This window comes from Petaurus breviceps, unplaced genomic scaffold (assembly GCF_028583685.1).
Source record: "Petaurus breviceps papuanus isolate PSGF00001 unplaced genomic scaffold, PetGlider_PUasm1.0 112, whole genome shotgun sequence".
Lineage (NCBI taxonomy): Eukaryota > Metazoa > Chordata > Mammalia > Diprotodontia > Petauridae > Petaurus > Petaurus breviceps.
This window is the reverse complement of record NW_027185601.1, coordinates 3981497-3993747: the sequence shown is the minus strand read 5'-3', so window position 1 is coordinate 3993747 and position 12251 is coordinate 3981497. Positions and strand designations below refer to the sequence as shown.

Below are 12251 nucleotides of genomic sequence, written 5' to 3'. Positions count from 1 at the left end.
TCTGCTTTAGTGAGGTCAAATCTTAATATATATAGCAATGGCTACACAGTGAACTGTACCCCTGCAATGAGGGGGAGCAGCAAAAATGAGACAAGTATGATTCATATCAGGGATTTATGACCAGAACATGAATTAATTTTTTTTGACTAGGTAAAGAGGCCATTCCCTGCCTCATTTCTTATTAAATCTTAATCACTGAATGGTCATTGCCTCAGTTAAATTGAGACTTATTAAAGACTTTACCTTAAAAAAACCAAAGTTCCCCACTGCATTATGGGCCATCTCCAGCTAGACTGATCTATATCTGGCCACTGGACCCAGATGGCTCTGGAGGAGAGAGTGAGGCCTCACTTAAATCCAGTTTATTTGCATGTCATGGCATCACTTCCCTCTTGCTATGGTCGTCTTCGAGAACAAAGGACAAACCACCACCACCACCCAGCCAGACAGGCCTGGCCCCCTCCTGACCCAGTGCCTTTGCATTGCTCCCCCACATCACGAAGAATACTCTCTTTTGGATGATAGAATCTCTCTCTTCCTTCAGGGCCGTGCTGAAGAATACCTTCTACATGAAGCCTTCTTTGCACCCCTCCACTGCTTGTGCCCCACCTCTCACACTATCGTGGACTTACCTACTTCATATTTATCCTCTTTATATTTATTCCATATTTACTTCTATATGTACTTATCTCTTGTCTTAGAAGATAAGCTGCTTGTGAGTAGGGGTTGATTTATTAATTGTAATAATAACAGCTGACATTTATATAGTGCTTTGAGGTTTCTAAAGTGCTTTACAAATATTTTATACAAATAAAAATACCTCATTTTATCCTCACAATAACCCTGGGAGGTAGGTGCTACCATTGTCTCCATTTTGTAGATAGAACCTGAGGCAGACATAAGTTAAGTGACTTACTCAGGGTCACACAGCTAAAAAGTGTTTGAGGTCAGATCTTGCTGACCCCCAAGTCCAGAACTTTACCCACTCTGCACCACACTGTCTCATAAATTATATTTGTTTCTTCAGCACCTAGCCCAATGCTTGGCACATAGGTAGTACTTAAAAAATATTTGCGGACTGATTGACCCTCTTCTACTACCCCTACCTCTAACCTAGAAGAGCTACTGCTAAGAAGACTAAGGCCCAGCACTCCTACCCTTGATCCTAGAACACTATGGAGATATCCTACTATCCTAGAACCACATGGAGATCATGACGAACAAATCTCACATTTAAGAGTTAAGAAGGTTTTAGAGGAGCCCAAATCCCTCCCACATACCCCACCAAATATCCAAAGAGAACTCCAAGCAGAAGAATAGGGAAGAAAACTAAAAAGGATCCTTTCCAGGTAGGCACCTCTACTCTATCTAGAATTGCATAAACACCATGAAGAAATTCAGTGGATTAAGAGGGGCCCAAGAGGTAAACTCCACAATAGGTACCATTACAGCTTCTGAGAAAAAAAATGGCTTGACCTGAGTTCAGGTAAAAATCCTTTTGGGGTCTTTGCTGTACTGTGGCAAGAGTCCTCTAAATGGAGTCAGAGGTTCAAATAAAACCCTGTTCTGTCACTCACTACCTCTATCATGTTAGGTATGTCACTCAGCCTCCCTGGGCCTCACTTTCCCCATCCATAAAATAAGGATGTTGGATCAGATGACTTCTCAGGTTCCTTTAAACTCTTGATCTATATGTGATACTATGATCCTGACCCACAGCCACAAGAGCCATAGCTGGGCTCATCTATCAAACTGCCTAACTCTTAGCCCCTCAGCACCCTCGCTGATGAGAAGCAGATGAAACAAGTGTGTACAGTCACCTTGGACAACATTAGAATTCACCTTAGGCTGCAGAATCTTTGTGTTTTTCAGCACATCCAGCAAGTCTGAGTTCGTAGATAGAGGTATTTTCCCAGCGTAACTTCTGGTCACAGAATTTCTAATGATGCTGTCATTAGCCAAGGAGCAAGAATCTTTCTTGCACTAACAGTGGTGTTTATATCATACAGGTGAAGGTCTAAGTGAAATGTGCACTGTCCTTTAGGACACTTGTCAGTTTAAATGAGGCCATAAACTGGGCCACGATGAACTGTGTCTGCAAAGCTGCAAAGAACTTCATGTCACCTAAGTCACCACGAAAAATGCCAGCTTGGCCTTTGTCGCAATGGAAGGCTCTACCTGTAAACAGATTTTCCTTCTTTTAACTCACATCAAGGTTGGCTGGCAAAGTATCAGACTGAGCCAGGAGATTGGAGGTTTAGTCCCTACTCTACCACTAAGCAGCCCTGTGACCTTAGGCAGTCACATGACTGGTGAGTCAATTCTCTTATCTGCAATTCTTAAAGGGGGGAAGAGGGGAAGCAGCACCAAAAGAGAAATACACATAAGGCATTCTGAAAGCTTAAAGTACACGTAAAATGTATTTTTCATCATTAGTATTACACTATTTGATTAGTAATGAGGTTGATGTCTGAAAAATGAGTAAAAAAATGAGGGCAGAAGCTCTGTTAAATGTTTAGCAAAAAATGAATAAAGCAGATGAACTTAATGTTCTATTTAGACTGCTAATCACCACACCAGTTCCAAATAGTTATTAGTAGCATCAAGTTCTATACTTCTAGCCATGTAAGGAGGCATCTGATGCCAGCTCTATGCTATGTTCTTGCCTGACTAGGCATGTCTCCAACCCTTTGCTCAAAAGATGAAGAGTTTTAAAAACTACTGCCTCTACCTAGGTGCTTTTACCTATCACCTCCAGTGGAATATATTACCATTCTAAAAGTAAAAACTAAACTAATAGCTAAACCTCTATCAATGGATCATAAATCTTTATTAAGAGTTCTCACAATCCTTAAAGCAAGACAGGTAATGAAAAGAAAGTCCCTCCATTCCACTTCTACCACTTAAAGCTTTTCTAGTCCAGGTTCCATTCACAGCCATTAAATGAGTTGGGCTGGTGGGAGGGCCAGGGACAAAACTTCAGTCTCTGAAAAGGGTGGAGAAGGCATACTAATACTGAAGCAAATGGGATACCAGGTAGCTACCTACGCATGGAGCAGGGTGTGTGTGTGTGGGGGGGGTGGGGAGGGCAGAGAAAGTAGGACCCAGTTTCTATACAACTTGATATCAATAGTACACCACAGCAGCTCAGCTATTTAAGCCAGGCTATGGTTAGCAAGGCTGACTTGATGCTTTGCTGGTGAATTACTCGTCTGTGGCTCTTTACAAATTCCCTATAAGATAAAGTCTGGGAAATTAAGGTAGATAACCATTTTGGGGCCAAACTCCTGTGAGAAGTTATTGGGATCTTCACTGCACCCATGACTTCTTCCCATGGAAGACACTCCTATGACTTCTTCCCATTTTAATATGGAGGCTGCCAAAAGAAAAGACTCCCTAAAATCAATCTGGGTTTAATTTGTAGCCATTGTCTCACCCTGGGGTCTGGGAAGCTTCCTTTGACAATGAAGAGCAGGAAGAGAACAAGAAAAGTACAAAGCTTACTTTGCAGATCAGAAAGCTGGGGCTTAGAAAGACTAAAAGATTTGTCCAGGATCACATAGCTACTAAGTGTCTGATCTGGGTTTCAAACCCAGGTCTCTCTTGACTCCAAGGTCATTAGTCTTTTCCCCACCCCATGTTGTCCCTCTCCACAATAACCAGTATGTTAAAGAAGCATGGATCAGTTGTCCCGAGGTGCCCCAGCTATAGAGAATCATTACTTCAGGAGGTATCATTCAGATGCAGCTGTCTCTGGCCTTGTCACAACGGTATCATCATCGCCCTGAGATTTTTGCTTTCTTTGTAAGACTTCAGACAGTTCTTCACACAGCCCAGTGCACAAGACTTTCCCCAGAGACTCAGATACAGACATATGAGGAAACCAGACTTCCCCTCTGCTTGCCACAAGGCCTCACTTAGCTCTCTTGGCCTCTTTACTATTTTTAAAAACTTGTTTCATTATTAACTAAAAAAATCATCACCTAACATTTGCATATACAAAAAGTCAGGAAAATAGTATTTATATGACAATGTCAATCTATTACATATAGCTCGGTTTTTAGGAATATGTATTAAATTTAACATGGTAGTTTGTATTGCCCTGCTTGATCTTGTCCCCTTTTGAATTTCCTTCTGCTCTCTTTTGTGTATTTTAAAATAATTTCAATGACCCTTTTAAAAAAATTTTAATTTGAATGACTATTACTAATCTTTCACTTCTATCCTAACTCAGATAAAAGCTCTCCCTTGTAACAAAGAAGAATTGTTAAGTACAACAAATTTGAAATAGGTGTGCCTGACTATTCTGTAGGTATATTCTAAACCAATTATCTAAATTGGAAAAAAGACATGAAGAATAACATAATAATAGTAGGAGACTAATGTTCCTTTCTCAGAAAAACTGTGACAGAGATAAACAAAAGGAAAAATATAGAATTGAACAATTTGTTGGAGAAATTATAGCTAAAAGATTTATTGTACCTTCTGAACATACCAGTAAAGAATATACATATTTCTCAGCAGCATATCTCAATTTTACAAAAATTGACCATGTATGAGGGTGCAGAGAAATTGTAACTAAATACAAAAAGGCAGAAATGCTAAACATATCCTTATGGCAATATGACAATATAAGCATAAGGAAATAAAATAATAATGAGTTCTGGTGAATACAAACAAAAGACATAGACCCAAATGGAAACAATAATGAAATTCTAAATAATAAGAGGGTCAAATAATAAATCATAGAAACAATTCATAATTATGAGACAAAATAGCTACATTTCTGGAATGTATTATAGTTCTCAGAGGAATTAATTATATTCCTAGGAATATACATTAACAAAATGTATGAGGATCAATTAATTGAAGATGAATTTTTAAAAATTAGCCAATAGACACAAAAGAAGAAATCTTGAAAATTAGAGTTGAAATGGTTAAATTAGAAACCAAAAACATTACAGAACTGACCAACAAAATTTAAAGCTGGCTGTCTGAAAAGACTAACAAAACTTTAGTCAACGTGATTAAAAAGAGGGCAAAAAAACCAAATCAAATAAGTAAAAAAATAAACAAGGAGACATATCAGCTCATATACTTCAACCATTTATATGTCAAGGAATGTCCCTTATTTTTATATATTTGTATTTATTCTATAATATATATCTTTGAGTACCAGGTATTTATTGGAGAAATTTGTTGCAGATTTTTTTCCAGTTAACTATTTCCTTTCTAATCGTAACTGCATTGTTTTTGTTTGTACAAAACCTTTTCAAATTTGTATAATAAAATTGTCCATTCAGTCTCTTGCGATTCTCTTTGTCCCTGCCCCCCTTTCATTCTAAGAAATAGTTCCACCAACAGTATATTATCAACCTAAACATCAGCCCAGAAGTCCAGGCTCTCCCTACTTTAATCTACTAAGGCCCACAGATAACCTGAGAATGAGAAAGAGGCTGATATCCCATACTCCTGCTATTGACAATGAAATGCTCCAAATAAGCCCTCTCTTTTACACTACTGTTATAAGGGTGTAGTAATCTTTAATGTACCATATACTAATTTATCTTTGTTCCTAATATTTTGTGGGTTTATCATCCTAATTTAATACTTGAGGATACAGAGACATTTGTTCAATGGAATACTACTGCAATATGGAACACTTGCTATAGAATACTGATGCTACCAAATTAAAGAAGTTGTAATTAGAAAAGAAATTTCCCACCACACCCTAAGAAACAGAGGTGGGAGGTATCAAAAGGCAAAGCCCCAGGGACAGCTGAGTCCCTAAGAATAAGCCAGTATAGCTTTATTTAAAACATATTCTTCATGTGTGAAATTTTTAGTGTTTATTGATATTCCCCCCCCTCATCTACCAATCACTGCTTCTCTTTCACCCCAACCTTCTCTTAAAACAAAGAAAAACAAAGAAGTGATGTATTAATATGATATAGTAGAATAAATAAGGTTATCTGAAGTCAGATAACCTTAGAACAAATCCAGCTTCCATTATTTATTCTGTGTGACCTTGAGCAGGTCACTGACATTCTCTGGGTTCTAGTTTCCTCATCAGTAAAAAATGAGGAAACTGGATTAGAACCATTATAGCACTGAATTCATAATACTATTGAGTTAAGCAAAACAAACTGACCCCTCCTCAGCAGTGTTATTGGGTCAAAGGGTATGAATAACTTTTTCACAAATAATTTCAAATCCATTTCCAGGGATGTTGGACCAGCTTCCAGTATATTCATGACACTGACTTCCCACAACACATTTTTTTACCTTTGCTAATTTGACAGGTATAAGGTAAAACCTCAGTTGTCAATATGTATTCCTTATTACTTGGGGCATTTTTGCAAATTGTTACCAGTAGTTTTTATTTTATCTTCTGAAAATTATTCCTGTCATTCACTTATCTGCTGAAGCATGGCTCTTCATCTTATATATTTATATCAATTCCCTATATATCTTGGACATCAATCAAAGATGTTTGATGAAAAAATTTTCCCCTATTGGTCATTGCAAGCATCTTAAAAAGAGGCTTGGCTCCTCATGAGGCTAGGTTATAAAATGAAAGGCCCATCTACCAGGTGGGATATACTCTAAGCAAGGGAGTGAGTAGAACAGGCAGATACCATGTAGAAAAGGAAGGACAATTATGGTTACCTCCATGGTGAGTCAGGTCAGAGGCCTGTGATAGAGTATGCAGGAGCTGGTGGTTCCTAAGAATAGACACGGTTAAGAAATTGAAAGTTAGCAATAGTTTGTAAGAGGAGGTGGTGTTCAGTGAAAATTGTCACAAAGACCTTCACAAACAAGCTTCCTTTGGTGAAATTGGCTTGGGTTTTTAGTGGGCTATGAACTCAATATGAGTTAACTGTGCTAGGGTAGTAAAAATTTTCCTGTAACTTTAGGTTACATTGAGAGAGAAAGAGTTTTCAGGAGCCCAGAGTGATATATACTCTGTCTCAGCCAGATCAGATCTCAAGTACTGTGTTCAATTCTAGATGCCACATTTTAGGAAGATCATTGATAAGTTTGATGGACAACATATAAAAATATAAGCATATAACAATCTGTTGAAGAGAATATTTGCAAGGAAAATCCAAGATTAAGGGGAGTAGGATAGCTATCTTCAAATAATTGAAGAGTTTTCAGAAGGAAGGATTGATCTATTTGACTCTGGGCAATGAGTAGAAGTTGTAGAAGGGTGCTTTAATCTGTTGTAAGGGAAAAACTTAACAATTAGAGATATCCAAGAATGGAATGAGCACCCCCTCATTCGAGGCTTTTGAGTAAAGGCTGAAGGTTATAGGGAAGGTTATAGAAGAGTTATAGAGGCTTTTCAGGTCCTTATCAATGCTATGATTCTTCCAATTAATTCATCTCTTAAGACATGGGACTAGGAGGCCTGAAAAAGTTCTAAGATGATTCCAGAATTGGAGCTGGATAAAGGCCGTTTTTTAAAGTGCCTTTTAATTGCTATTCTGTTTTTACATCATCTACATTTCCCATTATATTCCTTCCTTCTTCACTGCCCAAAAAAGGGGAAAAAAAGTTTAGCAAAAGTAATGTATACAAGTCCCTGCCTTTGCAAAGAAAGGGAAGTGAAAAGCAGTAACTTTTAAAGAAACATGCTATATGCCTGGCACATAGTTAAGTACTTGATATACCCCCCTATATTTGTATTTTTTTGCACCTTACTCTAATTGAAATATATAAAATTCAACCCATCCTGGGGGTACTTGCTGTGTCTTCCACAACAATGTGGAGAGATGAGCTTATACTTAGGAGTCAGAAAGCCAGAGTTTTTTAAGTTCTGGTTATCACTCAGTAGCTGTGTAATTTTGGATAAGTCAGTCTTTTTTGAGCCTCAGTTTCCTCTTCTATAAAATGAGTTGTGAAGATCAAGTAAGCAAATACACTGCAAAACACATTACTGGTAAGGAAGCATCATATAGTGGAAAGGGTCAAGTCCAGGTTCTCACACTTATGAGCTATGAGACAAGTCAAATTCTCTTTAGTTTCCCTATCTGAAAAAATGGGAAAAATCGTACTGGTACACCCCCTAATTTGTCAGGGCTATAAGGAAGCACTCTTAATTATGTTACTCATAACTGTTCTTAACTGTGGATACCAGCTGCTTTTTTACATTTTAAAACACGATTTAATCAGAGTTCCCTATAGAAATAGAGTGTTGTGTTGTACTTGTTTGAGATGTTGCCCTCCCTTCTTTCCTAACTTCCTCAGTTTCTGGCTACATTGTATTTTGTGGAGACATCATTCTTTTATTTTTTTGCTTTTTGGAGAGCAATTGGGGTTAAGCGACTTGCCCAAGGTCCAACGGCTAGTAAGTGTTAAGTGTCTGAGGCTGGATTTGAACTCTGATCCTCCAGACTCCCGGGCCAGTGCTCTATTCACTGAGCCACCTAGCCATCCCTGAGACGTCATTCTTTTAGAGCCATCATCTCTAGTCCGTAGGATCATATCAAGTCTATAATTTCTCTGAATTTTTGAAATCTGCTTCCCTAAAGTCTGGGGGGGGGGCTTTCTTAACCTTGAGACAAAGAAATTTTTTAAGAAATTTAACTATTTCAATATCATTTGTTTCCTTTGCAATTCTATTTGTTTAAAAACATTCTGGGAAGATCTTACCACATTGTAAAAAGGGTCCATGACATAAAAAAGGCTAACCCCTGGTCTAAGGTATGTGTATGATAATGCTCAGCCTTCCTACAAAACTTGTCTAAGATGACACTAATTTTGAAGTTCTGTGACCATACTATTTTTTTTTCCAAAGGTTCCTCTATCACCCACTAATTCTTGTTTTTCAGAATTTAGTCCATTTACTTCCTCAGTCTTCTCTAAGTCAGCTATGTGTACCAGGAATTTAACACATCCTATTTATTTTTTTTTAGCAGACTAAGACTTCTTGGAGCTGGTTAGATAGCTGAAGGCCTCCCAGGGTTCCAATGGCTTGCCCTCTCTAACAGTATTGTGACTTATACTGGAATAATTCCTCTACTTCTCTTGGCAAAAACAGATAAAATAGAGGGAAACATTTCATAACTTCACACTATTTAAAGATGGCTTTATATGGTTCACAAGTCATCATAGGGAAGGAAAGGGAGGGGAGAGGAAGAGGGAATCTTATTAAAGTTTATTCTTTAAAGAGTAACACTTGATAGAACATTCCTCCCACAATGTATCTGACATCTTTCCCTTCTCATAGCCAATTAACAAGTACTGTCATTCTTCCTTGGCAGTGTCTCATGAATCTTCCATTTCCTTTCAATTCCCATTGTGCTATTTTGTTTAAGCCTTATATCACTTCATACAGGGACAAATTAAATAGCTACATATAGTTTTCCTGTTTATAGTCCTTTTTGCCTGTACTACAACGAACACCATCAGCAGTTTTATCTTCCTTAAAGACTGATTTCATCACTTCACTCCCAGTGATACCAAATAAAATCCTAACTCCTCAACTTTCATCTCAAGCTATTTTTCAGCTTTTCAAAAAAAAAAAAATCCTCATTCCCATATACCCTTTGCTCCATACTGGTCTCTTATAACCCCTGGAAATATGCCTTGCTCTTGTCCTCCTTAAAATGCTGTTCCCTGCCCCCCTCTAAATCTTACTTCCTCCTTGACACTTTTCCCTGAGACAGCCCTCCTGCCCCTCTTCATCCTTTTAACAACTACAGCACTTTGTGTCTCGATCACTTTGTGTTCGATCAACTCTCCTCGGCCAGAGGCTGCACTTGATTCATCTTAGTATTCCTTCCCCAGCATCTAGCATAATTCTTTAACCACTATTGGTGCTCAATAAACATCTGTTGATTGCTTTCTTAGCTGTCTTTAGGTTCCCTCCAGAGACTTGATATTCTGGTCCAAAAATGAAAACTTCAAATGCTGCCTTAAGGTCATATGGACTTCTCTCCACCAAGATTGCTTTTTCAGTCATGTGCCATATTCTATAGTATTATGACCCTAGTTGGTGGCATTTTCAGGCCGTCCTAAGACTTAGCATTGGAGTCAGAGGATCAGGGTTCAAAAATTTTGGTTGTTATTGCCTAACTTTGGACAAGCCAATTAATCTTTCTGGGTACCAGTTTCTTCATCCCTTAAATAAGGTGTCTGGACCAGATCTTTCTCCAAAATCCGTACCAGCTCTGAATTCTCTGGGATCTGGGAATCTTCAGGGAATAGTACAAGTTCCACCCCTTATACTGATCTTCCCTGATGAAATATTAAGATGACTAAAGTTTAAATTTCCTCCAAGGAGGGAAAAAAAATAACCTATATTTAGAAAGTTAACCATCTCCCACCACTTGCACTGAAAACTACAGCTGAAAATTCTCCAAAGGAGATTCATCAAAATAGGCTAAAGTCGCACAAATACCTCAGGTCGGAATCTCTAATTCTAGAGGCCAACGCTGTTTATTTCCTTCCTCTTACTTAGTACTTGGCACAAAATGGCATTATTTGTTCGTAATACAGTTCTTAGCATTGCTGCGTTACACAGCTCCTTAAGGTCAAGAATCCTCACTGGCACATTCCTTCGGCTAATACATGCTAGCATCTATTGAGCTCCAGTTACTATTTGCTAGGCCCTGCATTAAGTGCTGGGGATACAAAGAAAGACCAAAAAACTCACACATACACACACTCAACCCACCCCCAAGTCCCAGCTCTCACGGAATTCATGGCACTAACCTAACTATGAAATTCTGGATAACGTTTCTGCAGTCTTTCTATAAAGGAGTTTAAACCACTAGTTAGTTGCCAAACTAGTCTGCCCTGGGGGCGGGTAACTCCCTAGAAGCCACGTGCGCGTGGCTGGACCAAAGTGGGCTTGGTTATTTCTGAAATTCTCTACGGCTGGCTCTTCTCCGCCACATCTTCACCTCTACGAAGCCTTCCTCCGGCCCAGGGTCAGCCCTCTCCCCTCCACCACGGTAGGTAATTAAAAAACCCCTTTCTTCCGTAGCAGAAGGTAAAAGGAATGCTCACTTTGCGACATCGAAGCCGCTCTAAAGGTCGCTCGCGCCCGCGGTATCATTTCCCTAATGCCTCTGGGGTGAGCTATCCGGCCATCTCCCCACGGCTTTGCCGCGAGGCCGAACGCAGGAAGGCTGCAAGATCAGCGGATCCTGGAGCGCGTACACGCGTTATTCGCGCATAGGGCCAGGCCTCAGGCTGGGAAGCCCCGCGATCCGGCAGCCCGGCCCCCAGCCCTGCCCCCCAGTCTGGCCAATGGCCACCTGAGGAGTAGCCTAGTCCCGCGCGGCGCGAGCTGAACGGCCTGGGGCAAGCGGAAGCAACAGCCTTCGCCGCTCGCCGCCGTCACCCCACCCCCAGCGCCCCTAGTCCCGCTTTGTTCTCTCCTCACTCCTCCTCGCGGACTCTCGAAGAGAACCGAGTGGCAGCCGCTGATTGGTAGCCACCAGGCAGCCAATCAGAGAGAGGCACCTCAGAGCAGGCTCGGGGCTTTTAAATACCCTCGTTTCGCCCTGGGATGGAGACAAGGGGAGGGGCGTGTACAAAACAGGAAAAGGAGTTGGGCCCGAGGGGCGGGGAGAGGAAGGAAGGAAACCCCGAAGGCGACTCTTTAAAGCGGTGGCGCAAGTGCTGATCTAGCGGATTCGTGGAGTTGCGGGGTTGGCTCCTACGAGTGGCTGAACTGAAGGGAGGGGAAAAGGTGGGCGTGGACCTTTTAAAAGGACTTCACCACGCGCCGTTTCAACGGACGCTCGGCTGGGATTGGCTGAGCTGCCGGAGCTTCCTTCCCCTGCTGGCCAATCCCCGAGGAGAACTTCCTAGAGGCTTTTTCTCTTTCTCCTCCACGCTTTTATCACTCCAGTAGGGCAGGGGAGAGGCGGAGGCGCGCCTGAGCGCTGGGAGCTAGAGCCAGAAGCTGCAGAGCCAGAAAGAGAGCGAGAAGGAGGAGCAGTCAGAAGAAGTGACCGCATCTGGGCCGGTTGGCAGCAGCTTCCCCAATGAGGCTCCGCAAACCCTGCCTGCTGGTCCTCCTCTTGGGACTGGCCCAGCTGTTGGTGCTGGCGAGCGCCCATGAAGCGGGTGAGGGTGAGTTTGCGGCGGGGACCCGAGGCCTGCCAGCCCTGTTGCGTGGGACGGGGCCTCGTCCAAGGGGGTGGGTTGGAACCCAGGTGAGCGACGGTTCCTTGGAGTCAATTCCGAGCTGCGCCCGGCTTGGTATTGAGGGGAAGGGAGATGTTTGTCGG

The 12251-nt window shown here is 41.0% G+C and overlaps 1 protein-coding gene across 2 annotated transcripts in view; it reads left to right on the top strand.

The window, feature by feature from the left end:
• Positions 1 to 11772: 11772 nt before the first annotated feature.
• The window catches only part of LOC138157192 (protein disulfide-isomerase A4-like), a 38704-nt gene continuing 38225 nt past the window's right edge, over positions 11773 to 12251 (top strand). The window contains exon 1 of one of the 2 annotated variants that reach the window (XM_069082769.1): positions 11773 to 12087. In XM_069082769.1, coding sequence (XP_068938870.1) covers positions 12006 to 12087 — 82 coding nt within the window. In that variant the 5' untranslated portion in view covers positions 11773 to 12005. Of the gene's footprint in view, positions 12094 to 12251 lie in introns of both variants that reach the window. The other variant, XM_069082759.1, reaches the window with a different exon arrangement.